At 47.7% G+C, this 19,194-nt stretch overlaps 1 protein-coding gene across 1 annotated transcript in view; it reads right to left on the reverse strand.

Moving 5' to 3' along the window:
* The window catches only part of tns1b (tensin 1b), an 84,719-nt gene that overhangs the window by 25,593 nt on the left and 39,932 nt on the right, over positions 1–19,194 (reverse strand). The window contains exons 5-14 of the mRNA XM_068745929.1: positions 18,068–18,106; positions 9,505–9,582; positions 5,007–5,056; positions 3,257–3,428; positions 2,994–3,044; positions 2,785–2,907; positions 1,821–1,885; positions 996–1,079; positions 252–364; positions 83–143 (exon numbers count right to left, since the gene is read on the reverse strand). Coding sequence (XP_068602030.1) covers positions 83–143; positions 252–364; positions 996–1,079; positions 1,821–1,885; positions 2,785–2,907; positions 2,994–3,044; positions 3,257–3,428; positions 5,007–5,056; positions 9,505–9,582; positions 18,068–18,106 — 836 coding nt within the window. The remainder of the gene's footprint in view (positions 1–82; positions 144–251; positions 365–995; positions 1,080–1,820; positions 1,886–2,784; positions 2,908–2,993; positions 3,045–3,256; positions 3,429–5,006; positions 5,057–9,504; positions 9,583–18,067; positions 18,107–19,194) is intronic.

A 19,194-nucleotide genomic window follows, 5' to 3' on the forward strand; every position in this document is an offset into this window, starting at 1 on the left:
GTTTTATGATTGAGCCATTAGGAGTGAGCAATCCCTGGAATCTTGTAAAAGTACTTGAGTCCAAGTATGCGTTAAGACTTACTAGATCCCAGATGTGTACACGGGTTGCATGGCCTGATAGATTTTGAGAAAAGGACGACAACCTGGAAAGCAGGGATTCAGAAAGTTGTCAATAATGTGTGGATATTAATAATGTTGGCGTGCTAGCGCACACGTGTGTGTGTGTGTGTGTGTGTGTGTGAGACACTGACCTCCCTTTGACTCAAAGTTGGGGATGCCATGCAAGATGACATGGTGAAGGAACAGGGGCTTGTTGTTGATCTTGATGCTGCCGGAGAGCAGGCCGCTGAAATACTCCACGTATCTGGTGAAGACAGAGATGGAGGAAGAGGACGATGTGAACGTCTTGCTGCGTCCTTACATGTCAAGACTGTTTTTAGAGAGAAAACTGACACTGAGTTTTGCTGCAGAGCCACTCTCATGTCCTCCCTCACTACCTCCATGTGTCGTCTCCTGGGTCGACCTCTAGCCCTGTTCCCATATAGTCCCCGTCTCTCCTGGACACGTCCAAACCATTGAAGTCTGTCCCCTCTGACCTTGTCTCCAAAACGTCTAACCTTCACTGTCCCTCTTATTGTCTCATTTCTAATCCTGCCCAACCTGGTCACTCCCAAGGAGAACCTCAGCATCTTCATCTCCTCCACTTCTAGCTCCGCCTCCTGTCTTTTCCAGCTGCAGCTGCTGTCAGTAAAACAGCTGGCAACTGGGCTGGTGAACAAAGTGACGCATTTAGCAGCTGAGGCGCCGCATATTTTTACCTTAGGAGTTGGTAGGGAGCAAAGCGGAGGAGATGAATGACTAGTGGAATCATTAAATCAGTTCTGGGTTTTTTTTTCCTTCTTTTTTAGCTCACAAGAAGACAATAATTTCTGGTGGGACGGTTCTCTTCGGAGTCAAACTGATGCTGTAAACAAGTTTGGAGAGAGAAGCCTGACCTTTTCTGTGACGGCTGGCCCACAGGAAGCACTTTGTCCTCGTAGAAGCGCTTCATGGCGAACCTGTCCAGAGCCTGGTCGGCGCTGCAGAGGAGCACAACAGTTTGGGTTCTCACTAAAAGGTAGCTTCATGTGTTTCTTATCGCATTTAACGGAAAGGAAAAGTCGATTGTGATAATCATGTTAGGCGATATGAGCCAAGTGTGTGACTTGTGTGTGTGTGTGTGTGTGTGTGTGCAGCACGTCTTCAGACACTTTGCCAAGGGGCAACGTCTATTCTGGATCTGGGATTCTTTCGGCTTCTGCTTTCGTTTTCACGCCGGCTTTAGATCGTTCTCGTGAGATAATCGGATTATGGCGCAATCCGATACTTTTTACAGGGAAGAAAAAGCGTCCTTGTCTTCGCCCTGGAAAAATCTGTATTTCCTTCAGCGGCAAACACGGAGTCATGCGCTCTTCTGGCTCGTTAGACAATTTCCATCGCCGTGTTTTTGGAGCACAATGTTTAGGAATGGAAAGAAAAAAAAAATTAAATAGCGGGCACCGAGTCTCATGATCGGTTGACTTTCTCAGATGAATCGTTGCCTTCTGCTTAGACTTATTAGATCAAACGCGCCTCATCTTCATCTTCATCGCTCATCTGCTCATCTCATCTGCCTGATTCTCAGACGCTGCTCCCTGTTTCTCTCTTTCCGCAGGACTATCGGCTTATCTTTGTCAGACTTGCTATATTTTCCCAGAGTGCACTGCAGCTGAATCCTCCGAGGGCATGTGTGTGTGTGTGTGTGGGGGGGGGGGGGGGGGGGGGCAGATTCATGCACCTACCTCGCAGATATGTTGCTGTAATGCATGTAAGCCGCCACCACCACGCCCGTTCTTCCTCGGTTGCCCTGAAAAAGACAAGATTCCACGCAATGAGAGACGTGATCTACGTTGAGCCCCCCCCTCACATGTTTTTTTTACCAAGCCTAGCAAATTCTACATGTTTTCACTCACCTCGTTTGAAACGCAAGACATTATAACACTGTTTGACAGGCTTTATTAAAAAATACGATTTGACCCCCAGATCAGCGCTCTCAGTCTATATGTGGCATTAGCTGCTCTCTGCTTCGCCGCCGCGTTCAAGTTCAAGCGCGTTATTATCGACACGAGCCCTGTCTTAGATGGCGTCCGTCCATCCCCCATAACAAGGATCGGGTCGGAGGATGAGCGCGTCCCACATCATAAACATCACGGCCTCTTCAAAAACCCGGTGGAAACGATTCGCTCTCATGAAACCCAACACGGCCTGCTTCCTCGGTGACCGCCACGAGCCCGCACTCATCACCAGCGTGACGCAACTTTCAGAAAAATAAAGAGCAGTTGCTATGGCAGCCGACTTGCTTGTAACCTCCCTGTGGGAACTCTTTTGGAACGAGGAGCAGAGTTAACATGAAAATGATTAGCTGTTGCATTTGGGACTTTTCAGTTTCATTCGGATGTTTTTTTTTTTTTTATGGCAAACCGAAGAACCAAATGAGAGCGGTTCCTGTGTTGCATCTACATTTAGGCAATGACAGGAAACGAGTGGTTAATTGAGTCTTTATGGTATTGTGAAAAGTTTAAACAAACTATCACGAACGCCTCATCCCATGATTTGCGTTTTTTTACGAACCCTTGAACAGCGCTACGAAAGCGAAACGTCACTGCAGACGGCAAACCGAAAAGGACTTCTGTCGCCTCTTCCTGTGAAGAGCCCGAGAGCGCCCTCTGCTGTCCAGATGACCTGGTTCAACCCCGCCCCCCTCACCTTGTTGTGGATGACCACCACATTGTGGCTGTCGGCACTCAGCCAGGTGTCCATGGCCTTGCAGATGCTGCAGATTTTGTCCAGGGCGGGAGCGTGGTGCTCCGGCCAGCCGAAGTCCAACACCTGGGGACAGGGGACAGGCGTTTGGTCAGACTGAGACGAGGCGAGATGAACGGAGAGGGACGGCAGAGGAGGGGCGTGGCGTTTACCTTTGGGTTAAGTTGGTTGATGTCGTAACGTTTCCCACTGAGGTTGAAGAGCTTACAAAGAAGACAAAGACAAAGAAGGTTAAACGCCTTTGCGTGTTGATGATGCAATGAAGGCGTGGGACACTGTCCAGACACGGTGGACACGATGCTGCGTGAGGGATCAGCTGATCTGGGCCTCGCTCTCGGGCTTCCCGCGCCAATCACGATCTGCTCCATTTCATCGGAGCGGCAAATCTCTACATTCCTGCTCGAATCATCCGCACCAGGTAGTTGTGGCCGTGTTTGGAGCGCAGCATGGAGGCGACCTCCCGCAGGTTGGCGGCGTAGCTCTGCTCCTCCACGCTGCTGGGGAAGGAGACGGCGATGATCCTCTCGGTGATGTAGATCAGGTCCAGCTCGTAGTTCTCCTCCAACGCCTGTAGCAGACTCCCGCTCCTGCAGGACAAACAGAAGTGAGGCTGGGCCACGCTGGACAGTGAAAGCTGGCGAGAACATAATCCCCAGCAGTAACGTGATTTATGCGCGCTTGCGTTTGATCATTTGACCCCCCCAGTGTTCTCGTTCAAGCGTGCGCTAGTCTGTTTTTCAGATTGCCAGCTTTCTCAGAGTCTCTTTTTAAGGGCCGATCATTTTTAAAATCATCCCAATCAAATGTCCTTTTTCCCCCCACACGTCTTTCACGTCTTCACGGCTTGAGATGAAGGGGTTAACGGAGAGGCGCTCGGCACCCAGGCTGCTGCACGGTTCCCATATAGTTTGTCAGCTGCCAGTGGCTCCAGAGGAAATTGCTCAATGCCTGGAGAGATCTTCCTCTCCGGGTTCTCTGTAAACACTGCAACCCACTCGGTGCCGCACATCTGGACCCACTCAGAACCCGCTTACTGGGAATTATCCACCGGCAGCAACGGAGGAGAGAGCGGTCTGTCGCACGCGTCTCTGATGATGCGTCGCACCTTATTCTACGCTGTCTTTATTTCTCATTTCGCTTTGATCAATTCTCAACCTGTGCTTCTCTCTCTCTCTCTCTCTCTCTCTCTCTCTCTCCTCCCTGGTATCTCCATCTCCCGTCTGATTCCCGTTCTATTCCCCTCCCTGTCTCTGCATTTAGCCTGCGGGCGCAATCGGGGGGCCAATAAAGCCCGGCGGTTTGGTCCCGTTCCAGGATCCGCCAGCATCTGTTGACCAGCCGACTTGCCAGCCCGCCTCCCGTCACTTTGAGGAGACTGAGCGATTGCTCTTTTTCTGCACATGCATGGTGCTTTTGACGAATGACGCCTGAACGCCACACACACGCTCGGTTTCAGCGCTGCAGCGATCTCAGCTGTGGAGAGGGAATAATGTTCATCAGGAAGCCTGAGACGCGAGGCTGGGAGAGACCTCGACAGATATTTATTAATGAAAGCGACTTCTATATAAAACACTCCCTATCAGCCAAACATCCCCATGAAGGACCTCCAGCTTCTCACAGTTCAGGTTAAACCTAGTTTAAGCTGATAATCCGGATCAATGCAGTTTGCCAAGTAAACACAGGATGACTTATTGCTTCTGCACTAACAACTACTCCACATGTTTCTATTCAAAGCTGCTCTAAATATGAAATAATGCCAATACTGCTGAATTGAGCTGTTGACCGCCAAACACAACTCATCCCAGTTCATCTGGATTGAATGCCTGCATTTAAACTTCAACATGACAGACAGAGGTCACGTGACCTGTGGCTTTTTCCTTTTTAAAGGCTGTAAACTGGTGTGTTCCTGCCCACATCCTCTGCATGCAGAGGTCGACGTGAAGCTGCTCTCTTTCCGGAGCCATTTATCAACGCTTTGACTCGCTGAGAGAGTCAGACTGTCCCTCGGACCTGACGCGGCGCTTTTAACGTGACCCGTTGCGTTAATTACACAACTGGCAATTTTTGTGTCTCCCTAGAGGCCAAAGGGAGAGGCGTCTGACCTCAAATGTCTTTTATTGTCCAGCAACAACAGTGAGAGGAGAGGAGAGGAGAGGAGCTCCTACCTTGATGGTCGGCGTCGTGACTCCACGCTCTTTGTAGATTTTGTTGAGCCCTGCAAAACACAATGAAACATGAATGAATGAATTTTATTCTGACTCACTTCTCAATGAAATGGAGACAAAGGACAATATTTCAAAATCTTTTAATCGAGAAAAGTTAGTTTTTTTGAAGTAAAAAAAACAAAAAAAAAAACACAAAATTATCCCTTCTCCTCCTCAGGACTATGTCGACAATTTTTTTTATAACAATCCAATTATTTAGAAAATTAATCAATATATATATAAAAACATGCATACACATATATACTTATACATTAAACCCATATACATACATACACATTATGTTCTAACCGTCCTAAGAATATTTACCGATCAAAATCTTCGTGTACGTTTTTTGTTAAATATTCACACAGACACTTGTTTTAATTTTATCTGCGTAATATGTGGAGACAAGCTAGAAAACGAGGCAATGAAGCCTTCAAAACTGCTTCGGCTCATATAGACCAAGAACCCTGGATTAAAAGACAAGAAAAAAAACATGAGCATGAAGGACAGAAGCATCTACTGAGATCACAACTTATGGTGAGTAGATTTTGGTGTAATAATTGTTTAGTAGCTATTGAAAGTGCATAATGTAAAGTTTAGTGGTTAGATTATACTCCTCTTTTTAAATTTAATTCCACACAAAAAATTGCCCGGCATGAAACCGGTCTGTGGCAGGAAAAAGATCGGGGGGGCCTCACAGGGAAAAGAATTCAGACTTTAGGCTTTACTGTAAGCAAAAATGCTTTTATGCACATAGTGATGGGGTTTCTTTGGGCGTAGCGCCGTGTGTGTGTGTGTGGTGGTGGGGGGGGGGCGTGTCACGCAGCGGCCTCACAAATCAGAGGAGAGGAAGTCCGGTCGAAGGTGATTGACTGTGTTTGGCTCGGCTATGCCTCGCCTGTCTCGCCTCCCCCTCAAGGCAGCTCGAGGAGAGGGTCAAAGGCCACGTGGGCTCGTACACTCCCGTGGGGTTGGGTCACTTGTACATGGGGAGCGGGCCTGTTATCCATCATCGTCCATTAGATCAGCTTGGCTAGCTAAACAGCGGAATCATGGCGCGGCGCTGGGGGGGGGTTTCAGCCTGCACCTCCCTCCTAAAAGCGAAGCTGCCTTTTATCTGCAACTTCAACAGCCGCCTCCAGCGTGTATTCGTGTGGATATTCGTGTGTGTTTTCTCTGTGTTTCAAGTTCACTTGTTGCGCTATAGCTCGGATTCGCTTTTGACGCAACACCGTTTAAAAGTACACAACCTTGGAATTCGGTATTACAGCAAGGCCACTCAATTTCAGTGAATTCTCTGCCCGAGTGTTCAAGAGCCCACAATGCGAGAGAGGCAAAGCACCCCCACACACACACACACACACACACACACACATTTTCTGCCTGTGCTTCGGACTAAACGGTTCAGTATGTTGCAGCGATTGTGAAGTGCAGCGTCGCTGGAGGAGGACAGAGATGAATGAGTGAGAAGACGGAGGGTTCGTAGCGAGAAGCAGAGCCTGAGAAAACTTCAGGGTTATTTTGGGAAATGAATCTACGGCTAACGCGAAGGAAGAAAAGGCCGGCGTCTGCAAATCTTGCGGTAAACAGAAATGCCCTCCGGCGTCAATAGTTGGATGCCGACATGTGTTTTGTGCCGACCCCGGTTCATCCAGGATGCGAGCAAACATCCCAGATGGAGCACGGAGTCGATGATGCATTGTGCAGCAAAGACAACAGTTCATTCAAACGAGGCACGACATTTAAATTCAGCAGCAGCCAACAAGACTTCTATGAATGGAAGGTGCTGTGCAGTAGATTCTTGTGAATCGGGAGTTAAGTATTGAGCCGTCCTCTCATCGCGGCAAAACACTGAAGTGACCAGCAGGTCACAATTCAGATCAGACCAATCCCCCCAGAGCTGCAAAGCAATAATGAAGACATCAGCGCCGACCCGGAGCCAACTCCTGTGACAGAATAGAAGGAGGTGGAGGAGGAGGAGGGAACTATAGTGGGGGGGGGGGGGGGTCAGGTCTCCAGCAAGCCTGCTTCCAGATGAAAACCATCTGTGGAGCTTGACTTTACAAGCAGGCCATTCAAATTAAGCATCTGAGAAGGAGTGAAGGAGAGCGGGAGGGAGGACAGAAGACGCTGAGGGGGGGGGGGTTAAAGTCGGGCGAGGGAGACCGGCGAAACCATTCCTTTACAACAACAACAAAAAACACAAGCAGTGGCGAGCGGATAAGTACGAGCTCCAGGCTAAAGCCAGCAAACGCCCCTCCATCACATCCTACCTTCCTGGAAAGGTAGCCGGTACTCCATCGCCATGCCCGGCTCAGAGAGGAGAGCCTCCTCCGCAGTGACCCTCCTCGATTCATCTCTGGAGAGCTCTCTCTCTCTCTCTCTCTGCCTCTCACTGCTTTCTGTCCGGCAGTGAACTTTTTTTTTTTTAAGGGACGCCTCTCCCTCTTCTCTGACAGCAGAGGAGGAGAAGGGGAAGAAGAAGAGGTCGAAGAAAAGGGCTCTATTTTGGGCAGTAGCCTGCAGCGTGCTCCAGACGCCTCCACAAGGCTTCTTGTCTTGCCCTTCTGCCCACTGCGTTCGCGCTCTCTCTCGCTCTCTCTCTCTCTCTCTCTCTCTCTCGGCCAGCCTCCCTCCTCCCACTCGGCCTCCCATCATCTTATCTCCCCATCATATTCAGCTTTTCCCTCCCTTTTCCCTTCCTTGGAATGTGTACAGATCGGAATTGCAATCGTGAACCCATTCAACCTCCTTTGCCAAATGTTTAGGATCGGGGGGGGGGGCGCATTTATTTTACAATTAAATGCTGCTTTCGGCTGAGCATGTAACGTTAGAAGCATGCAGGATATTTGCAGCGTCCCCTCAAGTGCCTCGATTTTGGGGTTTGGGCTTCAGGCTTTCTGTCGCAAATAATGAATAAATATTAAGATTAAAGTTGCTGGGCTTTCAGAAATCAATTAGATCTGAAAACAAAGTAAAAAAAATGAACACCAGGGAATCAAATAAATGGTAATAATGGCGGCCGACCGTAGTAAGGAGGCAGAGAAAAATAAAGGCCAAACAGAGGACATCCGATGAAGTCAGCGAGGCTTGTGCAGTCACAAGACAAAACTCCTCGCCGCTCTGAGGCAATGGGGCACGGCCCAACATCTCCCAGACGGTGCAGCGTCACCACACAGAAAAGGCCCATGACCAGACGGTAGCAGCTGTGTAGTGTAACAACGTTCAATTACAATCGGAGAGATGCATATACTCATTCGTGTATATTTTGCTCTGTATGGGTACTTTTGTTTTGTAACTTTTGGTGTAACTTTGCGTGATAGATGCTCATTTTCCCGAACACAAAATGCAACTCAAAGAAAGTTTTGTCATCGACAAATCGTTTACATAGGTGGACTGGAGTTTTCAAGAATTCCCTTTTCTTTTACTTTTTGCTTTCACACCAAGGCGAAACAAAGCTTGACAACCGTAACCTTTTAAAATGGTCCGCTCCATTTTTTAAAGGTGATGGTTACGAACGTTTGTAACGCAGCTTCTTAAAAGGGAAAGTCGGTGATGCTGCTGCAGGTCATCTTCAGCCAATCAGTTAAAAACCTGAGGCTCCTCCACGGGAGCGTTGGGATTTTGGGAATGTGCTCGGAAGTACGAGACACAAAAGTTCCTACGAATTGAATTCTAAGAACTTCAGTCAATCTTCCTCCTGTCCTGCGGATACAATAAAAAACAGATACCTCAAATCTGAAAACGCCGAATCTCATCTGGCGCTGACAATGTTTTGTCTGGCCGGATGTTGACCTTGACCTTTGAACTTCCTGCATGTAAGTGTTTCACTCAAGGCAGTACACACACGGTATGAGGTTCAGATCAACCATAATTTGAAAATGCTGAAGTCGAAGACCAAAAGTTGGGGCCCGAGGCGATGAGGCGCGTGGACCTGGAGCCAACCGCACTTTACGAGGTTGGAGTCGGTTCACGGGGATAGTAGTCCGGCATGCCAAACTGCCGGTGCATGAAACTGACGTGATGTGACGACATAGCTTTAGCGCTTGTTGAACCAACAACAAATTGGCTCAACACCAGCCAGGAACAAGCAGCTGCTTTGCGTTTGGTGGGAATAGGGCATGGGCGGGGAGGGGTTCTCTTTGGAAACGTGCTCTGGATAAAGTCCTCAGCATCCTCTATAGTCCCCGTCCCAACCTGGTCACTCCCAAGGAGAACCTCAGCATCTTCATCTCCTCCACTTCTAGCTCCGCCTCCTGCCTTTTTCCTCAGAGCCACTGTCTCTCAGCCGTAGATCATGGCTGCCCCCCCCTCTGTTTTACTCCCGCTCACCTTCATTCCTCTCTTTTCTAGAGCATGACTACTTCCACATGAATCCCTCAATTTAGTCACGTATGCACTCGGGACAAATGGACCTGAGCATAAACAATGAGTGAAGTAAAAAAGGTGAACTCACCATGGTGTCTACATGTTTGAGAGGGAGGTCGCTGCTCGGTGCCTGAGGACAGACAGAAAGAGACGTGAGGGTCAACACCTGCGACAGTTTGGATCTCGTAAAAGCCACAGTGTTATGACGTGCGTCGCGTCGTCTCCTCTCGTGCTATGTGGGAGATGCGCTCGGCGCCATTCTTTGCCCTAATGTGGGCCTGGAGCAGCGAGGGGCTCCACCTTCATTGCGTGGGACCATCTATAATCCCTCTGTGCAAATATTTACACAAAGAGGACGAGTCCACTTCCAATAGCCAGGAGTCTTTCCACGGAGCGCTCTTTCAGCGCCATATACAGCTGTGACCAGAGAGTAGGGACACGGGATCACGCCAACGGGGCGATGGGGAGAGGCGGAAGGGAAAGATACGAGAAGGGACAAGGAGGAGAGTCTGAGCGGTAGAAGCCTCGGTGAACTAAGGCAAGAAGGACCGGCTAACTTGGGGGGGGGGGGCAGATGGAGGTAGAAGGGAGGGGTTTGTGGCAGAAGAGGAAAACATCAGGGCAAGCTGTGGTGTCATCAGCTTCTGTGGGGCTCAGCTCGCCGCAAGCTCACATGCACGAACAGATGTCACTACAAATAGAAAGCATTCAGTCAAAGCAGAGTAGAAAAGAGCAGTGGTGTCGATTTGTAGCGGGGGGGGGGGGGGGGAGAGAGAAACTCCCCTGTCAACATTTTGCTCAAGGGCATTGTGTAATTTCTATTTTTTTGGTTTGTGTGTATTTTTGATCTGCATGGGAAACGTTGACTGAATATGTGCTGAGATGTTGACCGTCTTCCTTTCTCCCGTTAGGAGACAATAGAGTAGAAAGAAAGCCGATCTTATTTTACGGGACTTTAAAAATAGCATTGCAACAAATATATGCATCTCAAATTTGGGCTCCTTTGCCGCTGTAGCTTCGGAATCGATGTCAAAACAGCTCTTCGCTGGTTTAGAGAGGAAGAAGGGGGCCCACTTCCATGTCCTCCTCCTCACTGCCCGATGCCGGAGATAACAATGCACAGGAGGTGAGTTTATGGAAGTGAAGGAGCACCGTCACCCACGGCGACAGTGTGGCTTTGTGACGTCTTTTACATCTTTCTTTTTTTTTTTTTTTTTCTGCAATAGATTGCAGAAAATAGATCATCCTCTGGATACACAGACGAGACACTGTTTCATGATCAGCAAGTTTCTTCCGCCATTTCCTGACATTTGTTGAGAATATGTCACATCGGAGATACCTGAAACGCTCCAGACATGCGGAACAATTCTTCATCCCTTCTAAGAATGTAAAAATGCAAGCAGCAGACGTTGACGTTTCAGCTTCTGGGCTGCGGATTTGCTCGGAAGCCACAGTCATTTTCACACAAATAGACTTGTGTGTGTGTCGACCCACAGAAACACACACAGGCAAAGTCCCGCCGCAATATATTCTAACATGTGCATTTCCGCTTCGTGCAATTGCAGCCAGATGGCCAGTGTGTGTGTGTGTGTGTGTGTGTTGTCTTTGGGACTGGCTATTAATTCAGAAGGCATGGGAAGTTGTGTGTCGCCATCTGGACTAACTAATGGATTTTATTTCATCGTGACAATGTCAACAAGGCAGCATTTCATTTGAAGCTGCCCAGTTTCCCCATTGTCATAGCAACCAATGGTTCTAATCCCACAATCAATTATGACTCTTTACCTACTGGACTGTTCTCGGACCGGACTCCTCCTTGGGAAAAAAAATTGAATCCAGAGAATACTTTCCCATCGCATCGTCCTTACAGATCAATTTTACATTGATTTAGAATATTTTTTATTGCAATGATGCTTTACAATTTATTTTATTTTTTAAAGTAATGTGGAAAACCCCATTTATAGCAACTAAAAATACTAATAAAACTTATTTTAGAGAATGTCGAAGGGGTGAAAACGCAATTGGACAAAGTCCAAAGAGCTTCTTGCAGTCGCGCACAATAAACCTCAGCAGAGTCTTGGCTTTCATGTTAGTCCAGAGATGAAATATCAAAACGACAGCTCACTTTCCACTTCGTCTCAACAATTTTGCTGCTTCGTGGTGACGTTCAGTTTCAAGGTTAAACCTCGGGACACAGAACCGTTGGGGCTCTGAGTCAAATGGATGAAGAGGCGACCGGATCTGGAATTGTTTATTCTTCTGGCATCAGATACTCCAGAGTTTCCCGAAAGGTAGACGAGGTTTATTTACTGGACGTCTCTTTGGGACGGCGAGACAGCTGGCTCTTTATGAGCTTGAACAAATTACAAATAAAAACCCCCCACTAGTTTTATTGAGTCCCACATACATTCTCAAGAGAGGATCAGAGGGTCAGTCTCGTTGGAATGTTTTATCCCTACAGTAGCCCTAACAGCGAGCCACTATAGGGAGTGATGGTTGGTTGCAATCTCAAACCGCATCATCCGATGCCACTGAATCCTCCACACTGGACACTTAGGGCTTGGTCAGCATAGCAACGATCAACTTTGGTGAACTTTAACAAGCAAATATGTCCCGTAGACAAGAGCAGATTGTTTCTGTGAGGGCCCCGAAGGGATCGGAAAGCCAACAGGTGTGTCCCTGTAATGAGCTTCCCTTCTTCTTCTTCTTCTTTTTCTGTGCAATGAGAGGATGGATATCTCTCCTGAGTGAACTTTGCGGTGGCCATGCAGATAAAAGGACTGCTTCCTCCTCCGACGCGACTCACGGCAGAAAATCTAATTTGCGACGCCACCCGCTGGGCATCTGGAACTTTCCCATGATGCTCTCCTCTAAAGACAGCGCGTCATCCACAGCTCTGTATCATGTGTTCTCGGTCGCATGAATGCAGCGGCTACTTTGACCAATTTGCCCAAATTACAGGTCGGCCCCTGAAGAAAACGCAGAGGTATACAGCTAGTGTTGCTGGGAGTTTCCAGTTGCCAGAGCAACTGGGATAAACGTAGCTCAGAGCGGAGCCTCTGGAGAAATGACCTATGGGGCTAAATATACAGCTCCGTGCGTCTTTGGTTCCTTAAGGCGCAGCCCATTTAGGGTGACCCAGCTAAATCAGCATGGACCGGGGTGGGGGGGTTAAAATCAGCCATTTGGGTGTGTGAGCTGTGCGGTCATGGGAAGCTGTGTTGCTGTTTCTCGTGCACACACTTGTGCCTTTGTGAGTGTGAGTCAGACGACGCGTGAGCTCCACGCATCCTTTCCGCCACATTGCTCCATCCAGTCTTTCTCGCCTCGTACATTTTTAGGACAATCGCTTTCTTTCGGAAAGCTAGGAACGCACACGCACGCAGTCCGGACTGGCAGCGGAGCGACTCGGCACAGGTTCTCCGCCCGTGTTTACACGGCGTGCCTGACTTGAGCCCGGCGTGGGCTTATAGCTGGCCTTGGATGTGCCTGCTTACATTTCATCTAAGCTGCTGGGAAGACGCTCAAACGTTCATTCTGAAGGGAGCCGCCGCCGCCGCCGCCACATTGCTCTCTGGTAATAGAATCAAAAAGAACGGAAACCTAAATGCATGTTTGGAAGCAGCGTTTTGCAAATTGTGAAATGGGGCCTCATTTGCAGGGAATAAAAACAGAATCTCAGAACAGGAGATTATGTCCAGCTCATTCATGCCACAGTGAGTACTCCTTAAACAAATCAGGATTAGACAGCATCGTGACTGAGACCAAATAGTGACTGGACTCACGGTTGGCAAGAAACACTTGACAGGGGCCGGACCGCTGACATGTGCAACAGCGCCTTCTAGTGGGGAAAACTAAACACTGCACATCAATCGAAGCGAGAGGGTGGAGTTGCATTCCACACACGAACCTCCACGTTGCAATGATATAAAAATAAATGCACAAGCATGCCCACATGCAACCAGAGTGTCCATCCATCGTCACCATTTTCATTTCACCAACAAATCCTGCCTTGAAGGGCAGCCAAGCATCAAGGATTTGCTCTACCTCCAGGTTGTTTTGTGTATTGCTGGCGATGTAATGAGCCAAATATCACCACCCCTACCACTGGTAGGTTCTGGATAACCGAGTCCAGCAGCAAATTTAATAAGATAATAAGATGCGTTTCCAACGTTTCTCTCCGTGACTCGACTCGGCTTTGATGTCAGGTACTTTTCCGGAGGTAGTTTTCCGTTAGAGGATAATTAACTGGTCGTCATAGCAACCCCACATTAAACAACTGTGGTGTAATCTTCAAGGTGGCACATCTCTCATGATCATCTCACCAGCGGTCGAAGACGAGGAACTTCTCGTAAAGTTCTTTTTTTTTAACATGATGGAAAACCACGAAAGGCGGGAAGGGTTGCAAAGACAAACAAACAAACAGACAAACAAACCTTCGACACAACTCTACACTACTCGTTCACTGATTCACACTCTATTTTTCAATTCCAACATTAGCTGAACCAAAAGCAATCTGGATGCAGCGGAGCTCTTTATTCCCATAATGCTGCTGCAACAAAGCAGCCAATAAACAGGCGTAGATGAAAACACCACCGCCCTTGTGATGCTAATAACACGATGCTGTCGTGTGCATGACAACACGCTACGAGTCACACTAATAAACAATAATATTTACTTTTGGCTCCGCCCTATCACTCCATCAGTTTCATGCTGATGCATGATCACAAGGGCGCACACACACAAGCACGCGCGCTCGTGCACACACACACACACACACACACACAGCTGATCCGCTCTCATGCTCTGCTTCTTCATCTGCAGCTTTCACACAACCGTGTCCCAGAAATGTAAACACAGCGAGGGAGGGGCTCCGTCGGCCTGCATGTATCCAGGGCTATGTTTATTCCCGTTCCCATACCCTCAGGTTAAGGGCAGCTGGGGGGGGGGGTCCTAAACTGCCACGGATCTCTAAGGTCCAGAGGAGAAGAGGTTGGACAGTCCGTGCTGTGGGAAAAAAATGTCGTCCGTGACCCTAAGCCACCTCTGAAGTGTTCTCACCCCGCCTGTCCGTACTCCTACTGATATGAACCATCCTATTATGCAACCAAAAGCCTTTTCCGACATGCGAGAGGAGGGAGGGGGGGGGGGGTCTCTGAAGGCTTCTGCCAAGTATTTTTTTCTACTCCTTAAGGCTGTGTGTGGAGAGGGTCGGCTCAGTCCCGCCCACATCTAAAACAAATCAGAAGATTATAATCTGCACATTTTCCAGTAAGAGGAATGCCAGAGAGAGGTGCCGTTCGCCGGCAAACGCCGAACGCAATAGTCTAAACAGGATTGCATTGTACTTCACCACAACGGCCATTCAAGTTCTGTAACTTGGCTGAACCCGTGCTTGTGATAAATGAGATGTTCTCCATCTTTAAGCCGTCGATCATTAGCTACGAAGTATGCATGTAATTATGTTGAATTGCAAAATATGTCAGAGCGTTCTAAAGATAAAACAAGAAAATACATTTATGCATAGTAGCGTTCAGGGACACGGTGTCGTGACGTCCAACCGGTGAACCTGGGTGGAACCAGTCGGTGTCGACTAAACAGCTCAACAAGCTCGGCATCGCTTTTCCTGGTTCCGGAGGAAGACAACATGCGTTGCCCTGCAAAAAGGGTAGAGACAGAGGAGCCAAAAAGTTTAACTTAAATCAAATGTTTCTGGGTCGACAATGTCAAACGTTCCGATTTGTTATGACCCGGAGGCGCTGTCGACTTGAACTCAGGAAGTCTTTTTTAATTAATCCAACGCCACATGAATGCACCACGGGTTTAATGGGCGCTCTGTATTCACATGTTTTTTTGAACACCAGAAACATCTGCTGCAGTTTGCTCATGTTGGCAGGGAATGCCAAATCCGTCCTTTTTAGAAGGACACTTCCGATCTTTTCTGTCCTAATCGCCACAAAACCATGAGGTCTTATGTAATCTAGAAAGACTAACACATGGTGCAGTTGAGAAGCACACCTGCCTTCTTGTTTAATATTAACCACGATCGAGCTTGTGCAATCCCTGGAAAACTGTTTACTCGTATGCTAATTCAGGCAAATGGGGAAATATGTGTGGTTCTGCATGCAGCACTATCTGGACCACGTCAAGGCCACCTTTGCCCTGCAGCTACTCATTGATCTGCAGGAGCCTGGCACTGTCCACCCTTTCCTTAAGAAGTTAAAAAGAGTTGGAGGAAGGTATTAATGGTTTACATGTTTTCTGTGGATGCGTGAAAAGCTTTGCTCGTTATTGGATGTTTTCTTCGTGTTCGTTTCTAGGGGGGGAGGTCCACAGATGTGCGGTCTACCTTACCAAAATACCTAAAATCTCTCTCTCCCTCTCTCTCTCCCTGCATCCACTCATCCAGGCTCTGTGCGCAAAAATAAAAAAGCTATTCCTGGCAGCGCCGGCTCAGCATGAGGGTACATCTGTTCTCCCGCCATGCTTTACAGCACATCGCTCATATATGTGAGTGAGGAGGCCGGGTCTGAGGTCGCCATTCCTGCCATCGTCACTGTTGGATGGGGATCTTTCAAACACGCGTCGAAAGTTGGGATGAAGAGGCGGAAAATGCTGGAATGGTGTGTGTGTGTGTGTAAAATAATATTACACAGGGCCTGAAGAAAAAGACTCTCACAATGCTGAGAGATTTATCAGCTTTTGGAATAACTGATTAGATCCATGTGGCTTGTTTTTCTTTCCTTTAGCATAATTGGGTTTGTGGTCTCAGTCCATCTTTGGTCCGCCTGCCTAAACGTGTGCCTTCCCTCATGTTTTTCTGGATTGTGATCTTTGTTTTTCTGGATTAAAACCCATGGCTGCTTCAGTTTTCTCCATTTATGTTGTCTGTATCCCCATAATTCCCCTTTCTTTCAATAAACCAGTTCATTGAACTCAATTCAGAACACTTTATTTGTCCCTGAAAAGGACTTCATAAGATGACGACAGCTGTTGTTACGCTACTGAGAATTGGCTATTTAAAAAGAAAAATAAGAACAATTAATTTCATACATAAAGAAGAATTATGATCGGTCCTGACATATTTCGAAGCTCGTCTCACGTCTGTGGAATGTCTGGATTCCTTGCCTTTTCTCTCGCAGCATTTCCCTCTGACTGGTCGATATTGCAATCACCGCGCACCTGAAGCGGGGGCAGTAAATCACACCGATCTCAGACAGCGAGCCGAGGAATTCCCCAAACAAGGTGCTGAGTCGGGCTCACGCTCTCCTCCGACTGCTGCTGCTGCTGCTGCTGCTGCTGGGAAAACATGCGTGCCTTCCTGTCCACACATACAGACACGGAAGGCATCATCCAGAGCCTGTCAGTCAGCGACGCTACCGCGTCTGCACACTGTCAAGCCCCACGCGGCAATGCAACCCATAGAATGCGCGCTGACATAAACTGATACAACACAGCCCTCGCAGGTTGGATCAGAGTAACACGCATCCCTGGATCGCTGCAATGACCGCTATGACCTTTTAGCTTGATTCTCAGCAGCAATAGTTGGCCTTGAAAGTCAGTGTCACACGTAGCTTTGGGGGATTTTTTTAGCATTTGTTTTTACTGCCTCGACTATCCTCGGAAGTAAGAGCACATAAAGGTTTTTACGCCACAGCTCGTCTGCATTTACGAGAGCCCATCAGCACCTTTTTAATGGAAGCGCAAAAGCCTTTGGAGAGACTCCTACTGGCAAGCAAAGGGAGGAGAGAGATGAAATGGGGCAAAGTGCCCGGCAAGCCGGACTTCCTTCGGCATTTTATTCAGCGTATGACAACAATTGCCTGCAATAAGGCAGCGGCTGAGGAACAGTTCGCCTCAGAGGACCGAGTCACTGTCTATTCCCGTCGCCAACAGAGAAGTCCGAGAGCCCAAAAGCAAAACTCCACATCAGCATTCTCCCGAAGCAACTGAATGAGCTCAGTGGCTCATTGCTTTAAGCTTTTGTGCACACCGTGCCTGTCCAACGACACACGGACAGACATCGTGGTGGAAATAGCATACTTCTCATGGAGTCTTGGAATTGTGTCACGTGAGGTCTTTGGAGGTTGAGAAACGTTGCCTACTTTCCACTTTTTAAATGTCCCATTTTGGGGAAAGCAGAGTACAGGAGACGATAAGACATTTCTGTCTGCTTTTATGGAAGATATATTTTCTCTGCGAGTGTAGGAAAGTATACGTGCTTTGCCTTTGGCTTGTCAAAGATCCAAAACCATTTAAACACACAACACATGAGAAAAAGAATGAGCAAAAATAATCTCCAAGTCTAATGCCAAGACCAAATAAGGCAACAGAGCATGAGTGTTTTGCTTTTTTATCCTCAATGCAAAAATCACAGCATACCCAGACTGCGTCTCACTTCGTTCACTGTTGTTCTAACCACGAAAAGACATCATCCAGATCCAGCCGATTCAAGGGCACGGCTTTCCGTCTTATTCCTCATCAGAATGCTTCTTTTGCAACAACACTCGATGGATCAAAAGAAAACAAGTGCCAAAATAATGAGTTGGCTAATTAAAATAGGGTTTATTTATAAAGCCCCCAAATCACATTTATCCCACTGGGAGACAGAACACAGAAACAAAACAAGAAAATTAAGAGCTTTTACCTACCAGCTCATAGTTTGTCGCTGGAACACAAGATGACGACACCTAGAAATGAAATGACTACAGTTAGGGTTAGGAACATCATTTACAGAAATGTGACTTGTTAAGTTCTCGTCTTTAAAGTGACACATGTTCATAAACCAACCTAACTGCATGCATTTGCACACACACACACACACAAAGGTCCTACACACATAGGACACAGAGGCTCTATGTACCCTTTACCTTCTTTAGCGCCCAGTGCAGAAGAACATTTATTTGAACAGGCCCCTAAATGCATCATCATCCAGAAGCTCTTATGTAGGGCTCTCAGTGTAACGTGAAAGGCCTACTATTGAGCGCTTTATTTTCTTTCGGGTCCATGTTTTGATTTCACCGCTAACAACCACCCTGTTCCGTTTCTGTCTCGCAGCTCTTACTGCCAGAGTTGGTGATTGGCTTGCGATCGTAGAGGCAAAATAAGCAGCTCTAGAGCCAAAAAAATAATAATAATCCAGTTAACGTCTGCTAAATTTTGCCGCATCGCCTCCCAATCGCAGCCAGTGGACAGCAGAGCCCAGTGCTGCCGCCAAGTGGTCAAGAATCAACATTGCAGCTTTAAATCTGTTTACGATATAGGTGCGCTATTTATTTTTAATCAAAGGTCACTCACTGCAATAATCTTAAGGAAGATCTTATTTATCTCAGTTATGATCACATTTCAGCTGAAGAATGTACCATCAAGGGAGGTCACTCAGTGGCGAGGTCGCTTCAGCAGAACTCATGATCGGCAAAACTGACCTTTATACAACAGTTTCCGCAACAAATCAGCGAGCTCTGATTGGGGGCACATATAACAAAAGAGGCTGGCAAACAGGAAGAATATAATGACGGTGGCCCCTAACGGCGGATTCAAATTAAATGCTTCCAGAGGGATCACTGCTGGCGCTTCCTTCCTGTGTGTCTGTGAAGCTGCAGCAAACGTCACCCCCCCCCCCCCCCCCCACCACCAGTTATCCATGGTAGCCACCATTTCCATTAAATAACCGACAAACAGCGAACAAAGACAGCTTGATGGCTCCAGTGGGCTTGTCCGACCTGTTTATATCCTTTATCTTCTTTTATTATTGTTTCAAACCGTGTCTGGCTGAGGT

Source organism: Brachionichthys hirsutus, chromosome 12, assembly GCF_040956055.1.
Source record: "Brachionichthys hirsutus isolate HB-005 chromosome 12, CSIRO-AGI_Bhir_v1, whole genome shotgun sequence".
In the NCBI taxonomy this organism is placed as follows: Eukaryota; Metazoa; Chordata; class Actinopteri; order Lophiiformes; family Brachionichthyidae; genus Brachionichthys; species Brachionichthys hirsutus.